Source organism: Scatophagus argus, chromosome 2 (genome assembly GCF_020382885.2).
Source record: "Scatophagus argus isolate fScaArg1 chromosome 2, fScaArg1.pri, whole genome shotgun sequence".
NCBI lineage: Eukaryota > Metazoa > Chordata > Actinopteri > Scatophagidae > Scatophagus > Scatophagus argus.
This window is the reverse complement of record NC_058494.1, coordinates 17,578,483-17,595,027: the sequence shown is the minus strand read 5'-3', so window position 1 is coordinate 17,595,027 and position 16,545 is coordinate 17,578,483. Positions and strand designations below refer to the sequence as shown.

The 16,545-nt window shown below is 39.8% G+C and overlaps 3 protein-coding genes and 1 non-coding gene across 4 annotated transcripts; 2 read left to right on the top strand and 2 right to left on the bottom strand.

The window, feature by feature from the left end:
- Positions 1-122: 122 nt before the first annotated feature.
- On the bottom strand, positions 123-196 carry trnai-aau. The gene has a single exon. It is a non-coding gene; the product is annotated as a tRNA-Ile (tRNA).
- Positions 197-527: 331 nt separating this feature from the next.
- On the bottom strand, positions 528-3,876 carry scpp1 (secretory calcium-binding phosphoprotein 1). Its single transcript, XM_046414838.1, has 9 exons — positions 3,719-3,876; positions 3,309-3,363; positions 2,758-2,805; positions 2,334-2,387; positions 2,186-2,212; positions 2,008-2,055; positions 1,731-1,772; positions 1,554-1,613; positions 528-1,454 (listed from the first exon to the last, which is right to left on the bottom strand). The coding sequence occupies exons 2-9, from the start codon at positions 3,360-3,362 to the stop codon at positions 759-761; spliced, it is 1,029 nt and encodes a 342-aa protein (XP_046270794.1). The 5' UTR covers position 3,363; positions 3,719-3,876; the 3' UTR covers positions 528-758.
- Positions 3,877-7,167: 3,291 nt separating this feature from the next.
- On the top strand, positions 7,168-11,756 carry sparcl1 (SPARC-like 1). Its single transcript, XM_046379372.1, has 10 exons — positions 7,168-7,221; positions 7,375-7,440; positions 7,532-8,563; positions 9,203-9,311; positions 9,690-9,811; positions 9,901-10,021; positions 10,117-10,253; positions 10,484-10,632; positions 10,715-10,863; positions 11,088-11,756. Exons 1-10 carry the CDS (start codon positions 7,168-7,170, stop codon positions 11,114-11,116), a joined length of 1,968 nt encoding a protein of 655 aa, XP_046235328.1. The 3' UTR covers positions 11,117-11,756.
- A 2,470-nt stretch (positions 11,757-14,226) lies between these two features.
- scpp9 (secretory calcium-binding phosphoprotein 9) lies at positions 14,227-16,342 on the top strand. Its single transcript, XM_046379361.1, has 9 exons — positions 14,227-14,307; positions 14,445-14,497; positions 14,675-14,689; positions 14,794-15,075; positions 15,591-15,650; positions 15,760-15,819; positions 15,928-15,993; positions 16,083-16,133; positions 16,242-16,342. The coding sequence occupies exons 2-9, from the start codon at positions 14,453-14,455 to the stop codon at positions 16,308-16,310; spliced, it is 648 nt and encodes a 215-aa protein (XP_046235317.1). The 5' UTR covers positions 14,227-14,307; positions 14,445-14,452; the 3' UTR covers positions 16,311-16,342.
- The last annotated feature ends 203 nt before the right edge of the window (positions 16,343-16,545 follow it).

Genomic DNA, 16,545 nt, shown 5'->3' with positions numbered 1-16,545 from the left:
TATATAAACAAAGCTCGGGAGTTTATATGTCTGACGTCTTGTATAAAGTATTTAATGTCATTATCATATGAAAATATGCTACTGTCATAAAAAGGAAAACGATGGTCTAAAAAGGTGGTGACTGGCCCGTACGGGGATCGAACCCGCGACCTTGGCGTTATTAGCACCACGCTCTAACCAACTGAGCTAACCGGCCATGTTTAGCTGCGAGAATAATATTATTTAAGTACAATAGCCCATATCTAAGTCGTATTTTGTTTTGTTGGGTTGTAATAGCACGATTATCTAATTCGACACAGACATTAAACTGGCATTGACTGAATCGTTCAGCAGTTAACTTTCAGTAACAAAAGTCTTTTCTAGCCAAGATAGCTTCATTAGCAAGCTATTTGTAGTCTTATTTTATATCGTTATACTGGCGAAATATTTAATTAATACACACTTCAAAAGTGTACAGTACTCAGATGATACTTTCGCAGTGTACATGTTTTACTCACTGGTATAAATACAAATCCGCAGGCACCAAATACCATGGTTGTATTATTTGTTTATTATGAGAAAAAAAAAACAAGTAAATGCTTTGGCTATACCATCATCACGATAATCACACTGTAACATAGATAACATTATAATGCCAAAATCAAAATTCAGAAGTAATGGGCAAAAGCAAATTATGGCAGCCTGTGGTCTTCAGGCATGGTCTTTTAATGGTGTTATAGTTCAGAGTGAGTAAAACAAAGTTGGACAAGTGCATGTCATCATCTCCGTAGACTTAACTCCCTTTCATCGTCCTCGGGCACCATCAGATTGTCCACTGAGTGATGACCATCATCTCCAATAGCCTGGAAGAAATATTCCTCACTTTCACAGCTCTGAGTTCCATTCACACAGTCTTGGGTTTTGATTTGTACCAGCTCGGTGCTGTCACTGGCATTACTCTCCTCTGTGCTATTGCTGGCATCGCTGCTCTCATCACTGCTGTCTCTGGTCTCATTGCTTTCATTGCTGATGCTCTCAATGGTCTCATTGCTTTCACTAGTGGTGCTCTCATTGCTCTCGTTGCTTTCACTTGTGGTGCTCTCATTGGTCTCATTGCTTTCACTAGTGGTGCTCTCATTGGTCTCGTTGCTTTCACTACTGGTGCTCTGGTTGGTCTCATTGATCTCATTGCTGTCACTGATGGTGCTCTCATTGCTGTCACTGGTGGCAGTTATATCAGTAACATCACTGGTGTCGGCGCTGTTGCTGTTGCTGTTGCTGTTGCTTTCGCTGCTTTCGCTGGGATTTGCCACCATCAGTAGGTTCATCTGTCCCTGAGCGATGTTGGTCTCCTGTCCGAAAATGGAGGCGGGAGTGGGCTCAGTCAGTTCGTCTGATTGAACCGTGACCTCCGTACTGCTGTTGTCCTCTGAACTGTGGACTTCGATGACACTTGCAAATAGTGGGACCAGATTCTAATGCAGATAATAAGCATAGCATAGTGTTACTCAACTTGCATTTCAGTCAAAGCGAAACATAGTTTGAAACCACTAGAGTGTGCAAAGTGTTTCCACCTTTCGAACATTCTCCTCGCTGCTCATGCTGTCATCTCTGGTTTCACCCATGGAGTTTGTCTGTGGAAATGCAGTGAAGAATATGAGCTAACTGGACACCATCAGGACGTTGTGCCACTCATCAACAGTTGGAAAATATTCCAGGTTTAACAAAATACTCGATATAATTGGTCTTACCTCGTCATCCTCAACTGATTGACTGTTACTCTCCTCAGAAGTCTGTTTGTGGAAAAGAAACATAAACCTTTAGAAAATAATGCAGCATTTTATATGTGCAACAATTCAATGGGGAGTGCAGCAAGAAAGATGTAAGCATATAAGTACACATAGGACATATCTTCTGTGTTGTCAATCTAATTTCTTCCTACATTTCCTGCTGAACTATAGCAATAATATGCTAAATGTAACTTGCTGATGACAGTTAAGTAAAAAAAAGTGTGATGATACAACCCACCTTGTCCTCTGATGTGGATTCTAATGATTGTGACTCTGAACTGTGACTCTGTAAAGATATACATTTGATAAGGTCATTTCAGACACATTTGCAGCGCACCTTAGATAAAGTAGATCAGAATGACAGGATTTTTCTTCTTGACTTGTATATAAATATTGACAAATTGAAAACAACTTACTTGACTTGAGATACTTTCCTCCGAGCTCTGCAGCAGAAATAGGAAAACATACCCATTTAGATGAAAATAAGTAATCAAAGTCATGCAGAAAGCCATCTGCATCAGAAACGAATAATTTTCTCATTACTAGAAGAAATAAATTTATTACCAGAAGTTCTGCGGTGTCATTTTCAGATGATTGTGAAGCAGACAAACTTTCAGTCTGGCAAAGAAAAACAAAGTAAGCACAAACCACAATATATTTAATTGCACCTTATGACTGCACAACCAACAATCATCTCATCCATTTAAGATCCATTTATGTCAACCATTGCCCGGGCAGACTATTGCTACATATACAGTATGAGCCCAGACATACAGTAAACAAGAGTCTTTTAAATTGTCTTGAGGGTCTGGCGAGTGTTTGAGTAACCACACCTATTGTTAGGATTTTGTTGAAGGTGTCAGAGGAACATAACATGCCTGCAGTCAAATGATTTATGTGTAAACAGACTTTCTGCACTGTCACACCAGGAGTTATTATGACTCCAGATGTGATATAATTTGAAGGGAGAACCACTTTAAACACTTACCGTGTTTGGGTCGAGCTCATTTAATTCCAAAATAGCATTGTATGAAATCTGCCAGACAGAAAAGACAGACATGATTGGTACAAGAAAAACACTAGAATAATACTTTACAGTAATAATGATTACATGATGGTGGTTTCTTCAAGTGAGAAAAAGCGATGTAGATCCATATGATGTGATTTTGAGCCTGCTTGTTAAACGGCTAAGTCTTCCTGTTCTGCTAACATGGTATTAATGCTCACACTGCAAAGATCCAACGCAAAGCAGCACAGACATAATTGTTTATATGGATGCTATGATGGCTGCGACTGGAAAAGTTTGCAAGTCAGTATAAATTAAATGTAAAAAAAATACAGAACAGAGAGCTTAATGTTGTTTAGGCTGGAGACTCTGATGTCCATGTTTATTTGACAGAATATGCAATTAGCATATTCTATAAATTCATCTACAGAATCAAGCAGACATCTTAGAGATAAAACAAAGCAGGTATTAAATTGCATAAAGTTTACATTTAAAAACCTATCATATAGTTTTATTTCTGATTTCAAACTTACTGGGCTGGCAAAAACTGCTCCAATCAGGCAAAATGTTATGATGATGGCCTTCATGCTGTAACAGACATACAATATGTGGTTAATATTGTTACTGATTTGATTCAGTTCAATTTAAAATACTCCATCCTGCAAGGAAACTTTGAGGTAACTTGGTTTTGCAAACATTTTTTAAACAAACAATCCGAAAAATATGAAACATGTTAGTGTAAAGTGCAACTCAGCTTTACACATTAGTGAAGTGTGACCCATCACCATGGCGTAAAAGACACCATTTAGTTTTGAATCAGAACATGCAGCAAATATGGAGTGAGTCTGTGGAGTCAATAAATACATATGTAAAATATAATTATTATCAATTATATAAAACAAACAAACAAACAAAAAAATACAGTTAAAATATGAACAATTACCTTTTAGCTTTTTTTCCCGTCTTCAGAGCCTGTGTGAGAAATGTGTCAGAGGTCCTTGTTTAGTGGATGTCGCAGCAATGAGAACTCAGTGTCTGATCAGAGTCACTGCTGGAAGCTGGCAGCTGAGGCAGTAAAAGCGCGGATGTGCTGTAGGAAACGCCGAGGATGACTGTATATATGTACCCTTAATTGAAATGATTGCATCACTTCCTTCCGGATGTCTCTTTTTTCTGGGCACGCCAAGGTGTACTTTTTTTTTTTCCCCCCCCAGAGAGCACACTCAAAACAAACACACTTTGACACGATAATGGTTGCACACACACACACACACATGCGCAGAGAGAGAGAGAGAGAGAGAGAGAGAGAGAGAGCAAGCTGTTTCATTCAGTCACTAAATTTCCTCCACCCCCGCTCAAATCTTCAGTGAAATATGGTTCAACATACTAAACCATAGGGTTTGTGGTTTGTTGAAAAATACAACGTTGCCCACTAAGAGACGAAAGGAGAACCAGATAGGATCAGGCCAGGCTTTTTTCTGGTGAAATTGATTTTTTATTTACCAGTACTTCCAGTTTTATTCTTTAATAATTAGGTCTAATCACATGCCCTGGGGTAGATTCAAAATATTTATCTAGACAACGAAAAATGGAAAAAAATGTTTGTCTTTATAATGAGGAGGATTCAGCTTGTGACACCTTCACATCATTGAAGTCATACTGTCATATTAAGACTAAATACAATAATTATATACTTAAGAAAAAAACAAAACCTGTTTTGTAACTTATTCTTTTTGATGTCACATGATTTTCTTCAAATTAGGACTCGTCCTTGGAAAAAGGGCATGTACAGTAGAAGACCTAAATAAAGACTTCTGTATTTCCTCTCTGAGGCTCATAGTTGTTTCCTGGATGTCCATATATGGCCAGGCCTAAAATAAGATTACAGAATTCCTTGTTTAACCTCACTTTGGATTTCAACCATGAAAAAGAAACATGTAATTAGCCTGGATGTTCACCAGACAGGAGCTGTTTGCTTAAACCACAGCTACCAGTTGTTGTAAGGTCCTTCTTTAGAACAGAGGAGGAGGAATGAGGACAGGACGATTGATGCTTGTTGTGGCTCACAGACCAGCAGTCAACAACATCTGCCCTAAGGATACTTAAGTTTCCATCAGACATCTTACGTATATGTATTTTCTTACAGCAGGAAAGACCAGTAACCAGATCCTCACGATACAGTGTGATGCAGGGTTTTGCTGTGGTTGGGTCAATTATGGTTTATTATCTCTATAAGATATATTAACATTAACCTGCAGGACAGTGCTACTTCAAGGACAGAATGAAGTGTCTTGCTATAAGATGTAAATAGATTCTCATGATTAAAGCAAAATATATTCAACAAATAAAATCTGATGCATTATTATGGAGTAAGTTACCCGGCAGTATATAAAGAAGTTTAAATTAGCCCCAGTAATAAGTGATGTACACATTAATGTATCAACAATTACTATATATATTATTCTGAAATGCATTATTTTGCATAATGAGTACTCTTATTTTTTGATTCCTCCAAATATGTGTTTTCTGCTAACATTTTTGTACTCCTACTCAAAGTAAAATTTTGAGTACAGGCCTTATGGCTGAGTATTTCTGCAGTACTGTACTGGTACATGAGTAAAAATTATGACCCTCCACCACTGGCTAGACATAATTTTGCTAATTATGATATAATTGCTGAAATAGTCTAACTAGTGTGACATATATTTCTACATGAATAAAGAATGTTGTGTTGTTTATCAAATGACAGTCATCATATCAAAATATTAAAACTATATTGGCCTCAAGAAGACAAACTTGTGACAGAGCGTCATCTAGTGGCCAAATATGTGCATTATTTCAGTCCTAAAATCTTGTTTCACCTGACAACTTTCGGAAACTCTTTTGGTTTTATGCTACATCATAAACAAGTTACAGATAATACACTTAATTATTCACAAAATTAAAAAACAAAAAAAAAAAACAAAAAAACTTGAAACCTGGATATTTATTAAACTCATGCACGCAGACAGCACTGTGTAACTTAAGTGAACAGCAATAAAGCAAAAGCTTTTTCTGCTTCAACAGTCTTATATATGAAGCTACCATGTGTCTATGTGTTACAAGCTTATCCTCAATAACAAGCTTGGGGTCTCCTCTTTTTTGACTTTATATTTTAGATTTTGCAGATTGTGTACCGAACTGAGGGTCAGTACAAGATCTCGTCCCTCCCTCTCTCTCTGTACCTCTCTGGCCCAGAGACCCTCCCAAAGTTAGAAAAGCATTGCCACCATAGACTATGTGTGTGTGCGTCTGGACAGTGCGAGCGCGGTCTCGAACACAAAAGAACGTCTTCACAATCGGGCACATACTGGTGTTTGTGCGGGATTCCCATTTCTTTTGCAACTGCCAACCTCAGGTAAAATTTGCCACTTTTCCACTGTTTTGAAGGGTGATTTGTTGATGATCAAACAGAGGTGTGTGTGTGTGTGTGTGTGTGTGAGAGAGAGAGAGACACTTTCTTCACTGATTACTTTGCAATTGAACTTCTCTTGTGGAATATGTAGTGACTGCTTGTTGGTCATACTGTAGCCTCGTTTAGTCAAAAGACAACTTAGAGGCTCCTTGTTGATGTTGCCTTAATCATTGTTTTTACATAAGAGATTGTGATTATTAATACACTGTCCATACTATAGTGAGCTAATGTGCTGTAAATAACATAGACAAATTTAAATGTTGCTTTCTGAATGCTGTGCATGATCTATATGACAGCATATATTTGTAAATTCCCCTCAAAGAGATCAAATAACTTATGAATAACCAATAAATAATGAAATAACTAATGAAATAGTGTGAAAAGTTTTTCATGTAATATTGGTACTATGTTAAGGATATTGCAAAGTGTAACATAGCTTTGATATTAGAAAGATCAAATTGTTTTCGTTAATCACTTTTGGTGAATTTTCATAGACACACACACATATCCCCACCAACCAGTCTACACCTATTTGGGGTTTACTGGACTGAACCGACGAGCCATTGTTCCCCTGGACAGGCCCCGTAGTGTCCGTTTTGTTTCCGTCCAGAGAGACAAAAAGTTTGTGGACTTAGTCAACTTTTTTCCAGTCTGGTAGCTTCTGATGTTTACTTTAGCTCTGAATGTGACTTTTGAGAGAGCGAGAGCGGCGCATCTCAGAGACCTGTAACCATGACAACAGCAGAGGCCAATCCTGCAGCTCTTCTGTGGTCACAAAAGTGTTGGCAGCATACATATGCACTGGTCTGGTTTTAACTGTGAAAGATTTGCTGAGTTCAAGTCCTATTTTAAATCAGTTTCCGTATAAATTAGCACATCGTTATATTTTGTTTTATTTTTTGTTAAAAATTTAAACTATTAATTTCAATATTTCAGGTATGAGGGCCTGTGTAGTATTCCTGTGCTTACTGGCAGCAACATTTGCCCTGTCTGTGAGTAACAAAGCCTTTGATACTTTTCTGAATTTGACACTGAACTTTAACCAGTGAAAGAATTATCAAACCAAAGATGTGACGTGATATTTGTTTACAGCTTCGGCATTAACTGAATGGATGTGCTTATTATTTATCTACATTATAATTTAGGTTAAAAGTAAACCACACGGAAAACATCATGGATTGCATAAGACTTCACACACGGCCAAAGAAAAGGTAACAGAACTCCAATTATTAACTGAAACCCATAATCATTTCATGCTGATGATGATTTCAAAGTGAGTATTTTTCTTTTCTCATGAATAAGGACATGATCACAGAAGAGGCCAACAAGCCACAGATCTTACCCACTTTAGTCCCATTTGAGGACAGCAGCCACGAGCAGGAAGATGAGGAACTGAGCACCGAAGATAATGCTAATGCTAACAAGGCAGAGGGAGAGTTTGAGGGGGCTGAAAGGAGCGACAAAAGCACAGCAGTCTTGTTGAGTGAGGAGGAACTGGTAGACCTGCTGAAGACAGAAGCAGAGGAAGAAAGGGAAGAGAGTGAGCTGGAGGAAGAAGAAGTGGAGACGGACAAAGGCAAGGTGGAGTCTGATGAGATCACTGAGGATGAGGAAGATGAGGTGGAGGAAGAAAAGGAGCTGGACAAACATGAAGTGGTGGTGCAAGTGATGCCACTGGAGGAAAAGGTGGAAAAGTTTACTGAGAAAATAACAGACAGAGAAGAGCAAAGGGCTTTGCTAGAGGAAACAGATGGAAGCACAGAGTCAGAGATCCCAGCGGATCTTGACTATGCTGCTGATAGCAGCATCTTACAAACTCTACAGACTGAATCTGCTAAAAATCCCGATCACACTGATGACACCCAGCCTCTTCCAAAAACAGATGTGAAAGAGAGAGAAACCAGTGAGAAAGAACTGCCCGCCATTGCAGATGACTATGAACAAAACATACAAAACACGGAGGCGATGGACAGGGAGGAAGTGTCCGATCAAGACAAGGACAAAGATTCAGAGGCCAAATCTAAAGAAATAAGTGTCAATAAGAAAGAACCTAAAGCAAATGTGGACTCCCGAGAACCAAAGGGCAGTGCAGCGTCTGAATCAGGGTCCAGAGTGGCTGAAAAGGGAGAAGAGGAAAGTAAGAACAACAGTGGAAGTCACACCAAGGGAAAGAGGAGGAAGCAAAAGAAGAACCAAAGGGCGAGGAAGCACTCTCCACAGAGTGAGGACACACACTCTGGACAGGATCAGAGCCAACAGGATCCCCAGGAGTCTGACGGCAGCAGTGTTGACAATACGGTCCACAAGGCAAAGAGAAGAAGGGCAGGAAAATGGGTAATTCACACACAGTCTGTACATTAAAAAGCAGTATCTAATAATTTTCAAACTAACAATGGATCATATGACTGCACTGTAACAGTGGTCTCTCATAGTAACCACATGACTCTCCTCTCCTCTACAGAGCTTTTTAGCTTCTTTCAGCTAATATTTTTTATTTTAAAGCCCTGAAATGTACTGTTTTGGTTTGCTCTCACTGCTCTCATAGAAATGTTTTTACTTCAGGAGTCGGTGGAGACCAAAAACGGAGCTAAGTATGGTAATTGGACTGTACTTACATAGCGCTTTTCTAGTCATTCATGCAAAGGATACCATGCAGGGTGTCACCTGCTCATCACTGTGCACAAGGACACTTCAACATGTAGACTGCCAGGGCCAGGGATTGAGCTACTGACCTTCTCCAACTCCTCCTACTCATCGCTCAATGCATTGCTCACATCTGCTGGATGTGTAAATAGGCTCCTGTCGGTAACAAGTTAGCCATATTACCAAAGGTTTTTGTTTCACATGTTTTTAAATGTGACATTCACTTTTCCTGTGATGCTGCAGTCTAAAGTGGTCATAAATGAGTGTTTGAAACTATTTTTCTCTTATATCAAGTCGTTGCCTTTTCATATTTCCTGTGTATTTTTCTAGGGTCCTTTAGTAGGAATGAATCCAGTGCAGATCAGAGCCACAGTGGACCTCTACCCCACTTCCAGGTCCTCCCTTGGTGGCGCCGTACATCGCCCAGAAGCCCCTGCTGGTTTGTCACCATACTAACTAATGCACTATGCCAACAGCTTCACAGAGGAATCTGCTGACTGGATCATTTTGCTAAAACTTCTGCATGAATGGAGTCACTCTGATTTGCAGCCACTACCAAAACACTCCTCTGTGGGCTTACAGAGTGAATAATAGAGATTGAGTTGAATTTAATCACTGTACAAACTGAAATGGCAGAGGAATGTGTTAGGCTATTACAGGATGTACGGAGTGTAGGAGGTTGGGAGGAGTGTTTTCCAGTTATCACACTGTAAAATAAGAGCAGACCAGCCCTGCAAATCACTCTTCATACCTCCGGTTTTAAAATACATATAAATTCTAGCTCAAAGGTCTTTGCACTCATTGTCTTTTCTTCTAGATCCATGTGACAACTTTCCCTGCAAACGTGGAAAGACGTGTAAACTTGATGCGGACAATAAGCCAGGCTGTGTGTGTCAAGAGCCATCAGAATGTCCTCCCAGTGTGAATGAGTTTGATCATGTGAGTACGGATGATCTGCTGAAAGCTAAACTTGAAATGTTTTCAGCAGCTCTGCATTTGATTGTTGCGTTGTTGTTGTTGTTGTGTAGGTTTGTGGAACAGACAACAAAACCTATGACACATCATGCGAACTCTTTGCTACTAAATGCAACCTGGAGGGCACAAAGAGAGGACACAGACTCCACCTGGACTACACTGGGTCATGCAAATGTGAGAGTTAACCAAAGAGTTTGTGGTTTAAACAGAAACATTTTAGTTAAAGCACAGTGCAGGAAACATTTCTGACTCTGATCTTTCTCTCTCAGTAATACCTCCGTGTGTGGACAATGAGCTGATCCAGTTCCCCCTGCGAATGAGGGACTGGCTGAAAAATGTGCTGCTGCAGCTCTACGAACACGACTCCATGTCTCCTGGCTTCCTCACACCTAAACAACGTTTTAAAGTAAGATTTGCTGCTCAGATGAATATGTATTGATACAACCGGAATATTTCTTACAAAAAAATCTTTTGATATTAATCTAAAACATTTCCTACAAGTTGAAGTAATACAATTTTGTTGCAATTTGTCAGTGTGAGATCACTCAGTGAGTCAGTCAGAAAGTCACACAGCATCTTTTGGAAAAGGAAAAGTTCCGGAAAATATATTTCATTAATCAAACTGATATTCTTTAGGTGAAAAAAATCTATGAGAGTGAGAGGCGTCTTCATGCTGGTGATCACTCTGTTGAGCTGCTGGCACAGGACTTTGAGAAGAACTACAACATGTACATATACCCAGTGCACTGGCAGTTTGCTCAGCTGGACCAGCACCCCTCTGACAGGTAAGTTTTATTCTTCTGTGCTAACACAGAATACAGAACAAACGGATGTATATTTGAATTTTTGTTCATCCATCCTCTCCAGATTCTTGTCCCACTCAGAGCTGGCCCCACTTCGAGTCCCCCTGGTGCCAATGGAGCACTGCACCTCACACTTCTTTCAGGAGTGTGATGCTGACAAAGACAAGCAGGTGTCCTTTAAAGAATGGACTTCCTGTTTTGGTATCAAGAACGGTAAGAGCAACAGCATGACACCAACGTATTACGGTATAACTCTCACCTCAAATACTTTTCTAAACACTGATAATCAGTTTAACTTTCACTTTTCTTTCCTTTTTGCTTATTTTACACAAAAATCAGTATGTGGATAATATATTTCTTATTTGTCAAGCATCATATAAATACTAATGCCATGTATTTGTTATCCTATTAACGCCTGCTGTTTGTTTTCTCCACAGAGGATATGGACGTCAACCAGCTATTTTGAGCTTCATTTTCTTCCTCACTACACAAGCTCGTTGAAGCAGCTCCAGCAGTGCTGCTTGAGAAAGCAGCCTCTGTGAACCCCTGTAATCTAAGGACCTCTGATACATACAGAATCTCAGTTTACCAAGTGTTGGTGGTCATTGCTGTTTTTTTGTGTCAGACTAAGCTTTGACATTTGGATCTTTGTTCCGTAATTTAGACTAAGGTGCTAGAATAATTTGATTAGAATATGAAAAGGAGGTATTTTTAGCTGGTTTTCATCCAGAAAACTGATTTCTAATGCATTCCAAACTGGGGAAAAGTTTACATCCGCTCAGTGGTAGACACGGTGTTGTTTGTGGTGCCAGGCTTCACAACACCAGGCTTCAGAAGAGCCGTTTGTATGTTAGAGCAATTTAGTGTACAATTACTCTTTAAATCAAGGTTAAGTAGATTACATTACACCCTTGTGTTACCATAGAAATTATAAAACAATAAATGTGTTTCCATCTTATTAGCAAGTGCTGTAAATGTTTGTTTTTGCATCCTATGTTTCATTGTAGCTCTCATTAAAGCTTTTAGGGCAGCATGATGACATAAAATATTCACAACACGATGACTTTTGTTTCTTTACAGTCCTGAAATAAAGTTATTGTAATGTATTGGTGGATCCCAACTGACCTCACAAGTTCCCGGGAAACATCACTTTATGCTCTAATATCATGTTCCATTCGTTGGTCAACTTTTCTGATGCCGCCATGACATGAAAATATTACCTCTGCAACAATGGTTTTGAGAATGCAAGTCACTGATACCTGGTTTCGGTTTGCCACATGATCCAGAATAATGACCCTCACAAAGCAAAAATAGCTTTCAGCATGGTCATGATGATTACAGTGACTTGTTGTTTTGAGATAAAGGGCTGGGCTCTGATTGGTCCCGTCTTAGTGATCACTGAATCTGACATTCTCTATATAAGCGAGCAAAGACGCAGTTCTTCACCTGTCGACTGCTGTGACTGAGACACAACATGTTCTGCAAACTTTGGGTTATCTTTCAGGTTTTGGCTGTTGTGGTGGAGGGTGGTGTTTCTTCAGGGAGTGCAGAGGCACTTGCCAAAGCAGGAGTGAATAATAATGGAGCAGCAGCTGGCAACAATGCCAACCCTGGGGCTCAGAATGGGGTCCCATTAAACACGGAACCACTTCTGGCACGCTTAGTCCAACTTGGTGGCTCAGTTTTTCTCCAGCCAGTCGGGAACCAAGTCGTAGGTCAAACTACCCTGCAGCAGCTCATTCCCATTGGAGCTCTCCAACAAGCTGGGGCATTCATTGTGGGGCAAGCAGGCGGGGCCAATGTGAATCCACAAGGGCAGGTGACTCAGGGTGCCAGGGGTGGGCCTGTCACACTGTTCGCTGTGCTGCCACAGAGAAATGACCCACAGGGTACCCTGTTGACCCCCGGCCAAGTGCAACTGGTGTCGCTGGCCGGGCTGAACAACCAGCAACAGCCGGGCACCGCTGCAGGGCAGGCAGCTGGCAGACTGAGGCTTCGGCGTTCCGTAGCAGCTCGCCTCAGGAGGACACAGTCTCCGGTGATGAAGGTGATGGCAGCTGAGGAAGAGGAAGAATGCTCTGGGATGGAAACGGAGGAGAAACAAGCAAAATGAGGCGATGCAGCCGTCACAAATGTGTCATGATTAATTCCTGATCCTGTATCTCTCCTAACTAATAACTAATAAATTAAGACAACAACTGAAAGTTCAAGGAATCTTTATTCCAACATATCAATGCAATACATGTTTGATTTCACATCATCTGGAATCCAGTACATGTCTGTCAAATGCACTGAGCAAAACACTGAGTGAAACAACATCAGCCAGTGTCATGGGTGGGGTTGCTCCACTTATTTTTGTATAAGAGACTGGTACAAATACGCACAAATTTCTATTTAAAGTACACGGCTTGTAAGTACTTGCAACATGATGATTTGACTCTATAAATATGAAAAACATCCCTCACACATCACTCAAATCATGACAGAATTCCTGGGACAATGTTCTTGTTACTAAAGCACATTCAGTCTGTAAATTCATGAATCATGCACATAAAAACACTTCTATTTACACAAGTGCATTGGGAAATACTGTTCGTGACAAAATGAAACTGCAAACAAAAAAAAAAAAAGAAGTTACTTAATTTGAACTGCATGACAGTGTGTAATTAGTGTAAAGCTACAGACCAGACTTCCACAGAGGGTGTTTACCTGGTCTGCTGTGGGCTGCCAAGTCAGCAGCAGAAAAAAAAAGAAATCCTTTCCCAGACAGCCTCAGTATGTGACAAAATACCCAGCCAACCACACTGGGGAATGAATGTATTGGCTCTGAACATCTTGGGAAAATGTACTGATGAAACATGACAAGTATCTGTTCCTGTTTATCAGTAAGATGAGAAGTCTTTGCTGATTAAAAAAGGTCTGACATTTTATATATATATATATATATATATATATATATTCATATTGTTAGTGCAATATGAGCAGTTACTTTAGGGCTGGTGTAAGTAATCATCACACATTACATTTAAGCACCCAGATATGCATGAGGCAAGTAATTTAAGGTTGTTTCTAACACAGAAGTAAGAAACATGAAATTTTCATTTCTATATATAAAACAAACAAACAAACAAAGTTATCATTCTTGCACAACTCTTTTCCCAAAGCCACTACTGTCTCCTCACAAGTACTCGTACTTTAATTAAATTTAAGCACACACACATATTTTTCATTTGATGCTGATGTCAGTTGTTTGCTTCCTGTGACCACAACCCGCAACATTTAGATGCTTCACACACTGGTTTTTAGTCAGTAGCTTCCAAAAACCTCCAGAAACCCTTCCCAAGACTCTGAATCACTCTGTTATCTTTTGCGGTCACTCAGCTGCTTTGAGAACAATGTGCGATGGTTGAATGGGGATGAAGTGTCTTTGAAAAATGAGTAGCTCACTGTATTACATTTCTTTAAATTTACAGTACAGTTGAAAAAAAGTTCCTATGACACACAGGTGACAAATACAGTTTGCGAACAAGTCGCTCTTCTCCTCTCTAATTGGCTCATAATAATCTCTGGGACCGATAAAAGGTGCTCTATATTCTGAGAGCGACTATAGTCCACCTCGGCACATACTATCTGAAGGAAGGCAAAAGAAAATACAAGGTGTGTACTGTGCTACTGAGATCGTATAATGTTATCAGGTGTAGTCATTATGTAGTCTTACTTTATCTTAGATCATCTGTGTATCTGCTTTTATTAAATGCATCAATGAAATGTTTTAATTCTGGCCTTGTTCACAGCTTTCAAAATGAAGCTTCTTCTCCTCACAACATTTGTGGCAACTGTCTGCTATGTGAGTACAGTCTCTATCTATCTATCTATCTATCTATCTATCTATCTATCTATCTATCTATCTATCTATCTATCTATCTATCTATCTATCTGTTTGTCTGTTTGTCTGTCTGTAAGTAAGTCTATCTCTTACATACAAAGTGGTGTATATAACTTCTGGTCTTTTTACTTATTGCAGGTCAATGCAGGCAAGGTAAGAAACATTCATATTGAAAATGTATACGTAGTTATTTCTAATAATAATGCACATTACATCAGCATTAACAAAAAACTTCTCTTTCACCACCCTTCCCACAGACAGCGAGGTTGCTGGCGGCGGCTCTGAACGGAGGGCTGATGCCGGGTATGAACGGAGGATTGATGGCAGGTATGAATGGAGGACTGATGCCAACTATGAATGGAGGCTTGATGGCAGGTGTGAATGGAGGACTGATGCCAACTATGAATGGAGGCTTGATGGCAGGTGTGAATGGAGGACTGGCAAACAGAGCAATCCCTGTAATGACCATTGGAGGCCTGAACCCACCCGTGGTAGCTGCTGGTGGGGCAGGTGTCATCGGGCAGCCGCAGCTTGCTCAGGTCAGTGAATCAGGTTGTGCTTTTGATTAGCTCATTTCAACAGATAAAACGAAAACATAATGAAATCCAACATTCTGTTCCAAATGAATGCAGAAATTTCTTAGATTTTGTTTAAACCTTTTAATATGTCTTTGCATTAATTGTAGGTTATAATGGTGAACGCACTAACAAAGTGCGTGTAAAAACAATGCTGAGACCGTATGATCCACAACACAGTACAGTGTGTGCCTGGTGTATCTTTGGTAAAAACTGATTGTTTTCTGCAACCACAAGATGGTGCTCTGCTATTGTTAGTGTCTTACATTTTCTTCATTAGCAGAACAGAAAATACTCTATATTTTAAGCTTAATGAGCTGAATTCATATTACTGCTAAGGCAGACAGTGCATGAAATGATATAATATTGATACAATACAGCAGTATGTGAGTTGAGTTCAGATGTTTTAGCTTTTATATTCCACTACAGAAACCATGAATTAAATGGTCACATTTGTTCCCTCTCTCTCCCTCTAAAAGTTTGTTCTTGCTGTACCGGCTCCCATTCCCAATGTGTACCCTGTCCCTGCAGTCAATGCGGTTAGTGTTGCACATACTCAAAACTCACTTGATGTTGTGTCAGACTTCCCAGACATCCCATGAAAACAAAACAATACATTGATATTTGTCTTTTTTTGTGTACTGACAGCTTCCTTACATGGGAGTCCCTCAAACGGCACCACTGACTCTTCCTCAGCAACCTCAGGCGGTAATCTCCCACCTCCATCACTGATTTTCAGTGCTCAACACACTAAATCATGGGTTTGTAGAAATCTAACAGATCATAGAGTAACTAGATCTCGCTGGCTTTGTTTAGGGGATCACAGGGGGCGGCGTGCAACAGCAGCTTCCTCTGCAGCCTGATACACTGAGAAGATTCAGGGTAGGAACCAAGCAAACCGCATTTATGTCTACCATATGTAAATTCAAATGAAAGCTACAGTGAGTAATTGTCATTCCTTGACTCTCCAGCGTCAGACTATGAAACAGAACAACAGCTTTAAGAGCACTGTGGATACTCAGGTAAGGTGATTTACTATCAAATAAACAAATTCAGGTGGACAGAATTTCAAACATCCACACCGTCTGTGTGAGGTCTTATAATCAACTGCTCCCTCTTCATTTCCTCAGATCCCAGCTCCTACTGAAACAATGACAACCACTTCCTGCGACAAAGAAGGACGTCCTGAAGACAACTAAGATGATGCTGTTAAAAACAGCTTTTAATCAAACAAGCAAAAATGATCATAGTGATAATAAAACTCATCTTGCATGATTTTGTCAATCATCGTGGATGCTTTGTGTGTTATGTTATTTTGAAACTAACTCAGAATGAATCCCAGTAGAAAACTGATGGTACTGTGTATGTCAACTGTCCAATAAAAATGTTTTAACATTAAATGTTATGTAGTTGAGCTCTCTGATTTCACACTGT